At 39.3% G+C, this 16,238-nt stretch overlaps 1 protein-coding gene across 1 annotated transcript in view; it reads right to left on the bottom strand.

Moving 5' to 3' along the window:
* Positions 1-16,238, bottom strand: part of AHRR (aryl-hydrocarbon receptor repressor) — an 86,105-nt gene that overhangs the window by 19,320 nt on the left and 50,547 nt on the right. Inside the window, exon 4 of the mRNA XM_027741052.2 lies at positions 7,734-7,834. Within this exon, the coding sequence (XP_027596853.1) occupies positions 7,734-7,834 (101 nt within the window). The remainder of the gene's footprint in view (positions 1-7,733; positions 7,835-16,238) is intronic.

The following is a 16,238-nucleotide window of genomic DNA, read 5'->3' as shown; positions in this document are numbered from 1 at the left end:
AATTTTCAGGGAGTGTGGCCTTCCTGAATTTGACTCTGGGAACTGTTTTACTGTTTCACTTATCATCTTATGCATGTATGATATCCTCTAAGTATCCTGTATCAAACACACCCTGTCCCATACTGACAGGAGGGTTGAATTCTGCTATTATGCTGACCCAGAGAGGAAGGCAAAACTTATTCTAATCTAGATATCAAGTGGGTGACAGTGGATCATCAGTAGAGGGGTAAGGATAGAAAGCTGGAGACAACTCCTCTAACCAGCAGCAACAACTGCAAATATTAAGCTGTGTTAACTCCCCAGTCTCTTCTGCGAGCCCCTGCTTTAGTTCGAGCAGACATTTCTTTCCTTATTGCTAAAAAAAGTCCAGTCTGAGTTACTGGAGAATTCTGGGGTATTGCAGTACTGGGAGGAGTGGGAAAGATGCAGAACAATTTGGTGAAAATGCCTGCTTGTTGGTCCCCATAAGCTTTTGCAGCTAGGAATTCCTGGAAGAACTGCAGTTACAACGGGATACAAAAACTATGTAATTTCTCTTTTTTCTACTTATAAAATCTCAGGAACTGTTAAAATCAGAATAGTGGTGATTTCTCTTGAAGTTCTTGAAACAGGAACAGAACTATTTGAAGGGTGCCTATCTGTCTCCCTGTCTCCAAATCAATACTGTATCCTTGCTTGTAATAGGAAAGAGTACATTTAATGGTCAGCATCGTGCTTTCAATAGAAAGGGTTTTTTCAGTTCAAACCCATCAAATAATGTATTTAAGTTTTATTAACTACGGTAAACAAAAAGTAAAAGTGAAATATTCTCAACATTTCTAGTAAAATACATGTTTTTCTTTTGAAACCTCCATACCCACAAAACAAAATCACCACGAGCTTGCAAAAACTATCAAGACTGCACACAGTATAGACTGGACCTGCTTTCCTGCTCATCACTCCACCTTACTGAGAAGACAGCAAGGCTGTAGCTCATTAGCTTTTCTAAGTTGAGAATAAGGAATATACCAGAAGCAATTCTCATCTGTAAATACAGTTTAGGCAGTTCATTTATAATTTCACTTCAACCATTTGAATGTTCATGCAAAAATTTTTATGAACTGAAGAGTGTGTTCTGATTGCCTTTGTTACTTTAATGTGAGAAGTCAGTTCTAGTAGCAGACTAAGTCCCGGTGCATCTATATGGTGCAGTGCTCACATACAGATATCAAACCTATTAACTTGTGAGAACAGTTGCGAAGGATTAGCTCTGAAGCCAGTGAGAGAAAAAAAATCTTACAGAGCTGAAACAGGAGAATATGTTTTGTTGAGGAGGAAGTTATGTGGCCACTGGACTACCTCCAAGAGGCACCGAAATAGCCTGAGCAGAAACAGAGGAAGTGGCTGTGAAAAGTGAGCTCGGGTGGAGTTGGCTGTGATGAGCAGTCTGGAGACAGCAGTAGTGGCCTGAAATTCAGATCCACATCTGTCTGGTCTGTGCCCAAATCTTATTGATTTTTTACCTTAATGCTGTGGAGGGAAGCTGCTCTGTTCACTGGTACAACTAAAATTTCTCGGCCAACCGTCCTTATATGACAGCAGGTTTGCCTCTATCCTGACAAATGGAGGACACCTTTCCTGATGCCAGTGCAAACCAGAGGATGCTGTCACTTCTTGCCACACGCTTGCACCAACTGCCTGCTCCCCCTGCTCTATCACACTAAAATAAGCTGCTTGTCCTGATTTTCCAATCCACTCCCAGCTTGCTCCCCTCTCAGTTACAATCTGTCATTTCATTCTGGAGAAGCTAAATACTAACTCTCATCAGCCCAACATGTCACATATAGAAGATTTGAAAACAAGCACTTAATTGCTTCTACCCTTTTGCTAAAAGGCTTCACTCAAGCCTCTGCAAGAGTACCTGTTTTTCCTCTTCAAATCCCTCCTTAAAACTCTTGCAAAACTCCTGGCAAAGGTCAAGCTGCTCAGACACCATGCGTACTGGGAATCGTGGTCACCATTTTTTCATTATTTCCACACAGTATTGCCCACAGAAATCCATCTTTTATCACTTGTCTCAAATTTAGGCTGAAAATCAGGATAACATGATTTTATTTTGCTCTGTGCCTCTGTCAAGCTGGATGGTGCCACCTCCTGTACTTCAGAAACCCCAGCACTGTGGCAGCATCGTGACTGTTGGGGTCATAACAGTAACACTAAGGACCGGAGGAGAGAGCAAATGGTATTTAGCGGTCGTGGCTTTTCTGTCCAGACTTGTTAGAGAAGGAAAAGAAAAAAAAAAAAAAGAAGAAAGGAATAAGCGAGAACATTAGTTATTTGTTTAAAGGGCAACAGAAAGGATGTTTTTTGCGCAGAGCTGTGGCTATGCCAAATTTCAAGTCTGGATTTTAGAAATATGCCTATTTGTAAAGAAAGAAAAAAGGGATCAAGGCCTCTGAAGTGTTCCTTTGTGTTTTGTCTGTGCCTGGCAAGAAAAAAGTGAATGTACGCATGTGATAAAAAGGCAATCCTAACCCCATTTATGGCGCTTTTTTTTTAATGGATAAATTCTCTGTAAGTCATACCAAGTGACTAATGTCAGCTTAAATTATGTCATCTGAATTACTGGGAGAAGGTTCGTGTTTGAAAACAAAGGAAAGCAAAAGGGTTGTTTGGGTAACTTTTAAAAGTTTTATTAACTGAAAAAAAATTTCACTAGGGCTATGAGCTTTTTGTAAGAATTTTTTCCGATTTTAATGGCCCCATTTAAAACCAGTAGATTAAAAAGTAAAGCACTGCATCATCATTTTACGAGATTTACTTTAGAAGGACTGCGCTAAACGAGTCATCACCACTGCAATTCCAGACCAGAATAAACCAAAAAGTCTTTCTCTACCAGTTTTTGATTTCTGAAGTTCCTGCCTTGGTCATAGCCTGTATAATAACCATGTACTTTTGTTGGACTCCCAATTTTCCTTTTCAAGTTTAAATTAAAAAATAACAGGAAGAGTAAAATCTCTTGCTCTCAGACTGAAATTCAAACTGGAGTACCTTTTTCAAGAGTACAATTTTATCCAGTACTGATTACATAAATCAGTTTGGAAGGAGGAAGTGGAATTACACTAACAAGTTCAAAAAAAATTACAGGAAACCAAGTGGGAAAAGGGTTTCCTATGTTATTTCCTTATGCAGAGTGAAGAACAGCACCAATAGGATGTTTTCTAATGTATCATTTTCCAGCTCTGTAGGAATGAAACTTGAACTCTAGTTCAAGGTGTTAGTAGAGGCCACCAGGAGATATCTTTCAGTGCCAAAATGTGCACATACACCTCTCTCTTCAAAGTAACTGCCAGAAAAATTATTATTTACACCCATTTTTAAGGTAACAACATAATGTTAAATAATATGCTTCAAACTTGCCTTATGTCAAATCCTGAATTATTTGCTTGCATAAGAAATCTGTCTTTTATTGGTTTTGAAGACTTTGGGGTCTATTTGGTGTTAAATCTGTCAAGAAAAAACCTCACTGAGTTCAGTAGGAGCTACTAAGCAAGAACCAAAATTTCCTACTCACAATAGTGACCTAACCTGTGATATGGAATTAAGAAATAATCTATAAAGGACTTGTCTGTGTGATAAAGTTCCTGTTTTATGTGATAAAGGCCCTAGACCTGATTATGCTATAGGTTTTTGTCAAAGCACAAATTCTGCTGGTTCGGTAGCTAGATAACCTGAATTGCCTCATTAGTCTTGTTACTTACAACTCAAATCAGCAAAATTCATCTGATAAGTGGTAGAACAAAAACATGCCTACAAAACATGGAAACTGAGTTTGAAAAACCCAACTTTAGGTGATTAAGTAGCCAATGTAATGAGGCTAAGATTATTAATACCAGTGGAAAATTATAAGGGTTGCACCATCAAACCTAGTTTTCGTGGTTTCGAAGAGGTTTATTTATTTAATAAGTCAAAGACCATATGTCTGTGAATTTAATATTTTTAAGATATTTAAGATGCCAGATGCCTGACAGTCTTTGTCTAAAAATTTGAGTGAGTAAGTAAGTAGCAAGCCTCTGCAGATCCCTCTACAGAACCCTCCTACCCTCGAGCAGGTCAAAACTCCCATCCAACTTCATGTTGTATCAAACTGACTAACAGTGCACTCAATCCCCTTATCCAGGTCATTGATAAAGATATTAAACAGAAGGTACAGTGTCACTGAATAAGAAATACCAGGATAGTCTGCTGAGTGGCATCTTCAATGGAGCCACGAAGAAAAACATGAGACAAAACCACAGAAATATGATTCTTGTGCCCTGAAGCCTTAAGAGTAGAGGACTCATGGAAATCTGACCCTAAACTGTACAAAAGTGTGGCTTGGAAGAGCCTGAAATCAACACGAATCTTCTTTGAAAGAGTCTGAAATTCCAGTGAGTATGGAAATGACAAAATAGGTCAGGTCTGGCGTTAATCAGTTTTCATCAGAGAGAGGGGGCGTGATGGAACAGTCTTACTCCACTAGCATCTGTTTGGGAGCTGCCTGGATTGTCCGTATATCTTTATAATTTTTATGACATTTTGGTTATAAAGCACTATTTTCACACCAGAAAAGAATTATGTCCGTACATCTAGAGACAGAGATGCCATAAATCCCACACTGCAGCCTACAGCATGAAAGACCAACAGACACAAGAAAGAAGGAAAGAAAGCCCATCAAGGCACCTCTGTAGCAGCAAGGGTTGATACAGAAATTTGAACATCAATGATTCTTCCATAACACGCAGAAAAACTGCAGGAGCAATTGTGAAATGGTCAGTAAAGACCAAGGGACAATTTCAGCAGGGTGCTGCCTAGTATACAAGTGAAGCAAGAAACAGTATCAGTGATGAGGAAGAGCAGAGGCCTGATTGCATGTCATTGAGAAAACAAGTCCATATAGGCCCTCCCTCTGGACAACTCTTCCAGTGGATAGTATAACACATGACAGTTATGCATGCATTGGGGATGAGGAATTACCTGCACTGCAGTGCGGACTCTGCGTCTGGTCTTAAGACTGTGAGTATAGCAGTAAGGGGGGAAGAGCAGGAGGTGGCCAACAGCCACGAGATGATTGTTGCAGTCAAGGCTATTGCCTAGATACCCACCAGTGATTCATTATTTTTCCAAGTCACCATTTTATTATGTTTCTCCACCCCATCACCCCATAAATTCTATCTGGATTTATTGGCTGCCAATACAACTTATTTTCTCATTTTTCTGGTTATGGGTTTGGCCCAGTGTTTCTTAAGCATTCAGTAACAGGCTTCAGAAGCTGAATATGGCCCTATTCTGCCCAAAGGCATGTGGCACAAGGGTTGCAAAACCACCTGTCTTGGAAAATATTTTGAAAGTGCAAAGTTAAAAGTCATTACTGCAGTCAAACTGTTGGAATCTGAAGTCTCCAAGGACAGTAAATACTGTGAGAATGGGGTACACTAAAAAAAAATTAATAAAATTAGACTTTGATTCTTTGAGCTTTTTCTGCCCCTTCCCTCCAAAGGGAAACAAAGATGGCAAGAAAAGATTCTCTCATCCAGAAGAAATGATCTTAAAATACTGTAAAAAATTATTTGTTTAAATACCTGCTGTGCTCCACTAAAAAGTCTTTGATAAACTGGTATTATTGTTTATTCTGTTATTGCTGATGAAAGCTATTTGATTATAGCTGTAAAAAATCTCCATAAAATCATAAATAAAAAACACATGTTGTGGCAAAGGCCTTTAGAAATAAAAAACATTTTAAACATACTTTGAAGACAGCCTAATTCCATTGTTTTCTTTCAAGCTGAAAGGGGAAGTACTGTATTGTTCCAAGACTCAAGAGTCACAGATATATTATTTACCAGTAACTAGAGTTCTCGGTATTCCATATTTCTACCTATTCATGGAGCAGAGGGACCATACCCTCTAGGAAATAAATAAAAGCCATTATCCCTGGTTTTCCATTAACATTGCACTCAGGAACAATTATTCACACACATTTTGGTGATTCAGATTATTCTGGTTTGTATTATATAAAGCATCTAGGAGAGGTTGCACAGTGCAAGGTGTTGTCATGAGATGGAAAGTGACCTTCGACAGCTGAAAAATATCTTTTGAGTGCAAGTAAAGTGGTCAGATTCACAAGTCAATATACAAAACACAGCAACCACTGTTTGCTTTTCCTTGGAAGGAATCACAAATGTGACTATTTAGTTAAAATCCCACAGTCCCTCATAACCAACATGGTGAATTTGGTTGAACAACTTAAAAACACACTTTTCTTCGTGTGCCATAACCACTGAATTATGACCTGACCCAAACTCAGTCCTCAGAGAACATTCCCAACAAGCCCTAAGGAAAATTCACCCTCTTATTCTAGGTCAGACATTCCCATAAATGAAGCTGGTAAGTACATTCATATTAACATGCACTTAATCAACCAGTTAATGATCCACATTAAGTATGATCCAGGATAAAATATCTTCCCTATATTCAAAGAGAATATGACTCCTATATACTCTGCAGTAAGCCAACCATCAGCATATTCTGTATTAGATTCTTGTAACCCACCTGAAATTATGTGTAAGTGTTCTCTCCATGTACTCACGGAAGTAGGGATACTGTTTGAAGATCCCTAATGATTATAGCTTGTAGGCATGTAATATACATTCAACAAAACATAGACTAAATATAGGAGACCCTCATTAAAAATTATATACTCACCATATTTATCTTTTATTGTATGCCCTTTACTCCCTATTCATTAGAGAATGGAAATGACTGCAAAATAATACCTGATAGCCGAACATCTTGTTTTGGCACTAGTACTAACTAATCAGATACTTGTGTCACTTACTTTGGAATACAAAATTAAAATCTTCTAAAGTATTAAGAGGAAGGAAAGCAGGATGCCAGTTTCCATTCCACAGACTTGAATGACTTATGGTATTGAATCTCATGATAGAATGTATTTTTAATTCAACAGTTCAGCAATTATTTGCTGGAGGCTACTATTTAATTTACATTTACATATATCTCAGAGCTGTCATTAAAACATAATTTTTATACCACGAATATTATCCTCTCCAAAACAACTATACACATGTAGTCTTAATCACATAGGAATTTCCAAGGACCTTAGTGTATAAGAGATTATTACATCATGTGTTTGAAATGCAGATGTATCTGGGATGGACCGCTGTGCTCTAGTTGGTTCAGTAGTTCACAGCAGTATTAATTCTTCCTTCAGATAAATGGATCCAATTCTCAGTAACAGTATGGTTCCTTTATGCTGCTTTGCCAATATAAAGTAGTCCTAAGGGGGATAAAAATACTCAGAAGGTGTGTGTGTAGAGCACAGAATTGAGGAAATAGGATAAACTAAAATATCCTAGAATATTCTCAACTCAGATCAGAATCCAGGGAAGTTCATGTTGACATCCTCAAAATATTGTCCAAGTAAAATAAACCTAAGAGTGAAAAAGAACTGTGAACTTACCTGCAGGAGTTCACTGGTAATGTCGAGGACATAAAGGTGCAAGGAGCAATTGCCCAAATGGAGACTGCCCATGACTGTGAAAACTGCCAGTTTTGCTCTTGTAAGAAGCACTCACAAGCGTGATTCTAGAAAGACTCACACCAAGACTGACCAAAAGTTGCCACAAATAATCAGCCCGAATATATCATCAAACTGAATAAATTATAGCCAGAAAAAACAGCATTTTTTCACTCACTTCTAGTAGAAGTCCACCTTCTTGTACAGCAGTCTTGTTAGATATATTGTCTTCTTTTATTGTTTGGCCAACTTGCTTCTTAAAGTGCTTTTCTTGAATGGCTGTTGGAAAGAGTTATTATCAATTTAGAAATCATAGTGATTAGGGCCACTAGACTAAAATTCTTATTTAGGCACTTAACATGCATTGATTTAATTAGGAGTTACTGTCTTTGTGGTCTGGATCTCAGTTACTGACAACTTTCTTTTGCTGTGTGAGAGAGATACATATTTTGCAGTCCAGATGCTTTTTATATGAAATATCTATCACATTTTTTATTGAACATATTTTTTCCATTAGTCTACTCTACATAAAGCAACAACCAAAACCCACAGGAAAGAAACAAAAGAAAGTTAGCAAGTTGTTTTGTTTATAAAAATATGTATTATGACAATATAGAAAAATGTCTATATAGCTCAAAAGACAAGGGACTGAAATAACTTTCTTATTTTCAATATTGACCTTCTTGACATCAGTTGGTTTTCAGTCTTGCTTTACTGTACTCACTTCTACAAGTTCCAGCCTAAGATTCAAGAGAATGTTCTTAAACTCTTTCATTTTTACACAGAGGTTTAAAGTTTGTTTTTAGCAGGTCATTTATGCCATGAAATTCATAAAAAGCTCTCACTACAGATTAAAATTCCATATGTTTTTCCTAATAATCATGAAAGTTTTCATGGGATACTAAACTAGTGAATTCTCTTACTGCACATTGCTTGATCTAATATATATTTGAATACTCCAAGTCTTCCTATCTAGATATCCTACAGAAAAATCCCTGAAATACAATCTCATTTCTGGAGATAATGAAAGAATTTCTGAGAAGGCTGACATCACTTAATAATTTGTCTTCTGCATCATCTAAGGAGTATGACAGGAACCTCTCTTTATCATTTGGTCAGTAAAAATTAAGTCAGCTTCGCTGTCCCACTCCAGAGTTGGGTCATACAAATACCCTGGTGACAAACAGAGATTCAGTTTTCTATTTGTTTTCCTTTTCACAGAGAGAATGAGAGGAGAGCATACTGGTGAGATTATCTGGGACATTTGATTTATATTTTCCCTTCCAGCTAAAGGGAAGCTGGAATAGCCACAGCCAGAGACGCTTAATAAACAAAAAAAAAAAAAAAAAAAAAAAAGGTTTGGGATGGGAAGAAATAGTTTATAGCAAATCAGAATAAGAAAAGGAGACAGATAGCAAGCCTCTAATGCCCCTGAGCCTGTGCAAAAGCCCATTATCAATTTAACAGCCTAGTGAGGGATTGTTGCAAGATACATCAGCATTTTACAACAGATGATGGCAATGCAAAGCAACACTGACTGAATATTCGTGATGTTCTTTAGCTTACATTGTAAATATTTGCTGAAAGTGATGTCAGTCATTACCCCAAGGCAATCATCTTGAACGTATAATTAGATGTAACAAATCCCTCCCCTGGGCATGGGAAAACACATAAGGAAAATCCCAAGCTGCCTAAAAGAGACCCCTACCCATGTTTTCCAGCCAAAATAATTTTGGGATTTCAGACTTGTAAGCTAGGCTGCTGTGAACAGCATATACAGATTCTTAAATCTACATTTTCATTTGGTATACCTTTTAAACTAATTGGAAACGGTTGCTTTTTTTCTCCCCCTGATCAGCCAAGCTTTCTGCTACACTTGTCTATAAGAACACTCATAGAATCATAGGCTTATTTAGGTTAGAAAAGACCCTTAAGGTCATCAAGTCCAACCATCAACTCAGCACTGCCAAGTCCACCACTAAACCATGTCTCTAAGTGCCACATCCACACATCTTTTAAATACCTTGTGACTACGATTTTTAAAGGCCCAACCCCTATTCCAATGGCCCCTTCCAGAGTTTCCCTCCTGAGAAAAGATGTTTCAGTAATTAAGACATGGTGATTTGAGGTCTTTGTGCAGGTTAAAGGATGAACAGGGAGGGGTGAGAGGAAACGAAGGTTTATTTCTTTGATGCACTCTTTTGGCGTTGTGAAAATTCCACCCGTTTGAACTGCATCATTAGTGGAAACTATTATCTTACCCAGCTGAGCAGGCCAGAGCTCCCTGCCTGTTTGTTAGCCTTCAGGCTCATACAAACACAGCAGCAGAACACAAGAGATGTTTGTTCTGAAGCTTGTCTGGCTACTATAAATTCCATCTCCAAATGGAAAGTATTTTAATGTTATTTTGCCAGTTAGAGTTACCCATATGTTAGGCCACACACATCCGTTTCATAACATGCCCTACTCACTGGCCTGGACTGCGAGGAGACCCATTGCACCATCAAAGACAAATAACACCCTTTGCGACAAGAAGTGAATGTTCCTAGGGAGACGGAAAAGTTTGCTCCTTGCACCTGAGGCAACAGAGCTGTCACTCACTGCTCACTCTTATTCTGCCTCCTTGCGCTGGAAATGCTTGATTAATTCACCCATGGCTGGGTTGATACTGCAGTGATAGCTCAGAAGAGATACTGCTGCTGGTGATAGCCTGTCACCTGGAGAAAGCAGGGCAAGACAGGCAGAAAACCACGCAGATCCCCGAAATGAGGAGGAGGAAGAAAAGCAAGACGTGACAGGTCGATGAGGGAAAGTTACAAGATGTTATCTGACTAGGCAGAAAAACAGCAAAAACAGAGCAGTCTAACAATACCCCTGTCACCACCAAGAATCAAGAGAGAGAACTGAATGACAGTAAATATTGCTCATGATGAGTATCTTGATAGCAAAGGCCCTGATGCCAAGATAGCCATGATCAAGATTAGCCATCGCATAAAATTCTCTCTCTCTGGACCAACACTGAAGTCTATGATGACAAAAACAAATGAAAGATTGGAGCATGCAGGAATACTGTCTCTGGTAGGCAGGGAGGAGCAAATTGCAGAAAACTTAAAATTAACAAACAACAAAGGATGACTCAGTGACCTGAGGGGAACACAGGCTGTTGGAGTTCCCATATATCAATAATGGGGCAAGAAAAAAAGCTGATATTGCAGGCAGTCTAATGAATGCTGCTGGCTGTTAAAAAAATTGAGAGATTTAGCTTTATGGAGCCTTGGACTGCTTTCTGTGGGAGAAGTAACTCTTCAAACAAGATGGTCAACAATTCAGTGTAGAGCGCTCCCCTACTAGGTTCAAAACTGGCAAACTGAAGAGATGGGAAGTGGTACTGTCAGAGACCTTTTTCTGAGCACAACTTATTGAGCCTGCACTTCCAGAACATGAAATAAAACAGAAGATGGAGCTGTTCTGCCAAAGAAGATGAATGAGCATATTGATACCATAGAGTGATAAATACCTGATATACACGTACATGGTCGACAGTTTTGAAAGCTCATGCGATCTAGTGAACGTGGCGCAATCCCATGCAACATTAAAAGCCAACGAGTTTGGAAATGCGGGGTCCTGCAGAAGGACAACACTGTGGAAATATACAGGGAGGGGGGGAAGGGAACTAGGAAGAGGAGGAAGAAAAAAATTAAGAAAAATGGCCAGTGTGATTTCCTGGAGGAAAGGTCAAAGATCTGAGGACATTGTTTCAATTTCTGATCTGAAACATTGAAAGGAATGGAAAGTAAAAAAATAATGTAGAGTTAGAACTGACAGTTAATTAACGGAGAAAAAAAAGTCCACGAAGGAGATGGTAAGTTTGTTTGAAGGAGCATGGGGCTGTCTCAGACAGTGCTGCTGAGTCTTTCACAGCTGCACTGTCTCTGCCCAGAACAATGTAAAAACTTGAGATCTCTTTTGAGCCTTCAATTCTGATACAAGAATTGCTATCTGCATTTGCAAACTCCTTGGCTTGAAAACCAAATCTGGAATATTGTAACGAAGAGAAAAGCTGCCTAACACAGTCTACAGAAGCATTATGAAACCAGACGTTCCCTTTCCCTCAGAAATAACAGAACACTTATTCATTGCAGAATGCTCTTTAGTTCAAAGGGATGGAGATTTCAGAACACTCATAAAACCATACTTTTTAAACCCATGGGATTACATTCTCCAGAATGTTTCTATACCTCATCTCACACAAGCATGACCTTCATTCTTCAGAAAATAATTAGTGAATTTACCTACCAATTTAAGCTCTGAAAAAAACTAATGTGTGGGCAAACTGTACCCCAGCCACCCTAGGTGCCTTGCACTACTTAGGCTTCTTGCACCAAGCAAAGGCACAGGTGAGAAATGAGCAGTGAAAGGATACTGCTTCTGAACAGAATGCCTTCCCCGGGTTGATTTTGGGTGTAAGAGGGGGACCGTACTGTCTTCTTCAGACTCAGTATGAGGCAGGTGAATTAGTTTCAAGCCTTTCTATAAGGAATACCTGTGAGACCAGGGAATAAATTATTTCTTAAAATGGGCAGATAAAAATACCCAAATTCGGCTTGCAGGTTCAGAGATGCTGCTTTATGAATGCAAGTCTTACTTTTGGTAATTGTTACTTGAAAGGAAGTGAGAACAGGGTCTTTCTTCCTGGATCTTCTAGCTGCAGGAAGAATCAGCTATGCATGTTACTCTGAATACTAAGATAACAAAACAAATTGACTAGGAAACAGAATTGTTATGAACAATTCTGCTTAACAAACCTAGAGCCATGAACTGAAATGGTCTGTTTCCTCTGGCTGTGTTACAGAGAACACCAAGCGACAATTAGGATGGAGGTCATTAGATGAACACCGAAATTAAACAATATACAGCATAAGGAACAGTTATTTTACACTGATAAACAGTATGAAGGGGACTTTTGCACTTTGAAATGCCACAGCATACAGATTGCTCAAATGCTTAGGGAAAGAAATCAGCACCAAAATGCACCCTCTGAATAAAAGCTGTATGGTTCTCAGTCCTGTTGTGGAGGCTACCAGAACACCAGATGAAATTATACTAACAGCAATGCAAAGTTTTTCTTCCCAACTTAGCGGTTTTCTCAGTCTGCTTCTTCTTAAGAGATGCTTTGAAATCTGACTTCCCTTTGAAGTTTCTCGAGTACAGCATGACATTTATTTAAGGTACAAACCAAACTGTTTGCTTTCCAGATCCCGTCCCCTCTTTCAGAACCGTTTATTCCCCCTTTCCCAGCAAGCCTCATCCATTTTCCCCCACGAGAGAGGGGCATCAAAGAGATGCCACCGCCTTGCAGCCCTCCTCTCCCCACTGTCATTGCGCGGGGCTGGTGGGGCCACCTCGCCCCTCTTGAGCCCCCAGCCCGCGTCGCACCCCGTCCGGAGGAGCCCTTTTGCCGGGGAGGCGAGGGGGAGGAGAAGTCCCTGCTGCGGAGGAGGCAGACTGCTGACTAACCCCAGCCCTACTGTCACGCAAGCCTCGCTGCCTGTCAATCTCCCGGCGGCTCTGACAGGGCCCTGGCGCCCGTTCAAACCCTTGCGTGCGAGCAGACGAGCCACATTACCCTATGAAGTATTTCATAATAACAACAGCTGTTAAATATTGATGACTCCTGGCAAGCGCTGAATGCTTTTCGAGAAGGTTAAGCCTTCGTGTAATGGAACCTAATTCCTCATTATATACTGTATCAGATATCTGGAAGTTGCCTAAAAAAAGCAAAGGAGCTTAAAGTAGAGGATCAGAAAAATAACTCTCATGCAGCAGGGAGAGGGGAGGAAGTCCGCCGTGCAAAGAGTGAGGAGTGTTTCCCTGAAGTCAAATCCTTTTGCAAACAGTAAAACACTCTGCTGGAGCGATCCTCAGTATGATCAGTTTCGCTATATTCCACTGGAGGGTTTTGTGATTTTAGAAATTATTGCAGATCAGATAAACTTTCTAAAACGGCGATCCAGCTGCCAGTGCCGTCTGTGTGTGTAAGAGTACACATGGAAATTATTTCTACAAAACAAAAAAAATACAAAAGAGGGGAAAACACTCTTATGCCTATAGTTTTTCTACAAACATCAACCCTTAGAGATCTGGCTCGTTACAAGATTTAGCGGTGATCAGAGAAGATATTAAGGATGAGATCTCAAGAGGGTTTCCAGCAGGCAAGAAAGGGAGAAGGGTGAACCTCTTGCCTTGGGCAAGTCCTTTTCTCCAGTGTACTTTTCTCCAGTTCCCAGAAAAAATCCACCATCTTCCTCACACTGCCCACTAAAACCCATCAGTCTCATCTTTTCCCTCAACTTAACTGTTAAGCAAGGTTGTGTCAGGAAGAGAACCAGCTTGGGGTAGGAATTAATGATTGACAGACCAAGTCTTTGTCACTGAACTGGCATGACACCGGGGCAGGCAGTCCTGGGTAGCCCAGCAAAAATGTAGCATCGGGATCCAGGTGTGGGTGAAAGAAGAAACACAAACTGAGGACTTTTTGCAGAGGTGACCAAGTTCAGGGTATTTTTTTCTTGCATGTGAAAAAGAGGTCTGTGTGCCTTTGGGAAATACAATTTAGATGAGGCAAGCTGAGAAGCTGAAAACTATTGCTTGCCAATGTTCAGTTGTGCTGTGGTGTAAGTAGTCCTGCGAAGCTTTAGGAAAGTGTTTTACCTGTAGGGAGCCCAGGTCTGTTAATTCAGTCAGGATAGGGAATCAGAAAGACTTAGGAAGTTGTAGGTTTTTGGAAGGGACCTTTGAAGGTCATCTGATCTACCTCACCGGGATCAAAATAGAGCTAATTTCAGGTTGCTCAGGGTTTTTGAGTATCCCCAGTAATGGGCATTTCACATTCCCTCCAGGAAAACTTTCATTATATTACAAGCAGGATTAATTTGGTAAGGTAAAGAGCTGCTTAATATTTTAGGTTAATGAGTGTCAGGGTAAGTTCTGTTTCCACAATTCTCAGTTTATAAAATGTGTAGGCTAATTTAAGAAATGCTGAGAATGGTGAAGTAGCTGTCATAAAAAGTGTGTGTATATGGAGAATATGCAAAATAAGTTATTAACTCTTCTTCTATAGTGGTCTTTGATGGTTTATTCTATCTGTATCTCATATAATTGGCTCACAAGAAATCACACTTGTATGTCATGTTTTTATGTAGTCTGGGATGTAACATCTCCCTCATTCCATAATTTCTGAGGGATCACAGATCCAAACAAAAGCTGTGTCACCATGTGAAACAAAATTGTGTGCTAATTATACGAACAACAGATTCAAAAAACTTGTCTACAAAGCACATTTCTTCTCTGTAGCTTACTGTTGCAACCTTTCTTCATATGACTCAACAGATGATCTACCCAACAGACAACCCCACATTGCACATTGGCAAGGGAGATATTTCAGAGATCTGTTTGCATCACTTTGAGTAAATATTTGAGTTATAAGTTGGTCTGGTAGACAATACTGGCTATAGGACTGCTGGAGACGTAGTCCTCCAAAATTATCCCAAGATATAAGACTTATTCCAAGTAATCTTTCTGTTTTACTGCACAATTCCATTTGATTATCAACAACATTAAATATGATGACTTGATGATGGAAACCTATTGATTTATAGGTTCAGTCCTGGGGCCTTAATTTTATCTGTGTACTATTCCATTCTTTAATTAAGCTGTAATACATTAGCTTGTCTGAGTGTGTATTTGCTCACACACCCTTTTGAATAAACACATAAAAGCTAAATGAAAATGGGTTATTTTGTCAAACTACAAAATGGATTGCAATCCTGAGTTATCAACAACCTCAGGTAGGAAATCTGCAAACCATTTAGTCCACTTTCAAATCAATATCCACATCCATTACAAAAATTAAGATGATTCCAACAAATTCCTTGCCCCTTAAGTTTGTAAATTATATGTCCATTAATCAGAATTGAGATATATAGCGTAAGTTTAGAGTAGAAAAAAATAAATTTAAGAGAACTATTCTGTACTTAGAAAGTTGGCTTAACATTGGTTAGTTCCAGAATTAAGGACCTCAGAACGTACAATCAATGCAGCTTTATGTTTTCATTCACAACTTCACCAAAGTAATCCACATTAGCCTTAAATGTATTGCAGTGTGTTCTGACATCCTGATTTCTTGAGTGGGATCTCAGCACACCCATGGTATATATACACATATTCAGAGGAACAGCACATCAGGACACATTGATTCTAGGACCTGTGGAGCAGATGGCCTAAACATCCTTCATAATGGCTTCTTGGAAGAATAGCTGTTCATCTTTTCCCTTGTCCAGGTATATTTAAAAAATTGGGTTCTCTATATCCTCTGAATTTCAGAATTTCTTTTCTCTATGCCCAAGAGTGCAGTCCTCTTTTGGTGTGGCTCATACTCTTTTGTTGTCATTAGGCTATTTTTCTCTCAAGGAAAATAATACAACAATGGACATTGATGTCCACAGCAGAGGCAGTCACCCTTTGAGGAGAGGCTAAAATGGCTTTACTTTACAGAGAAGGATGAGAGGAGGTGTAATAAAGAGGTTTACAAAATTATAAGGGCAATGGATGAACTGAATGCAAAACTGCTGTTCACGCAACCCCACAATATGTGGCCTGTGAAGTGCCTGGTAACACTAGGACA

Source organism: Pipra filicauda, unplaced genomic scaffold (genome assembly GCF_003945595.2).
Source record: "Pipra filicauda isolate LSUMZ 115617 unplaced genomic scaffold, ASM394559v2 scaffold56_size3634133_pilon, whole genome shotgun sequence".
Classification (NCBI taxonomy): Eukaryota; Metazoa; Chordata; class Aves; order Passeriformes; family Pipridae; genus Pipra; species Pipra filicauda.
This window is presented reverse-complemented; position numbering and strand designations above follow the sequence as displayed.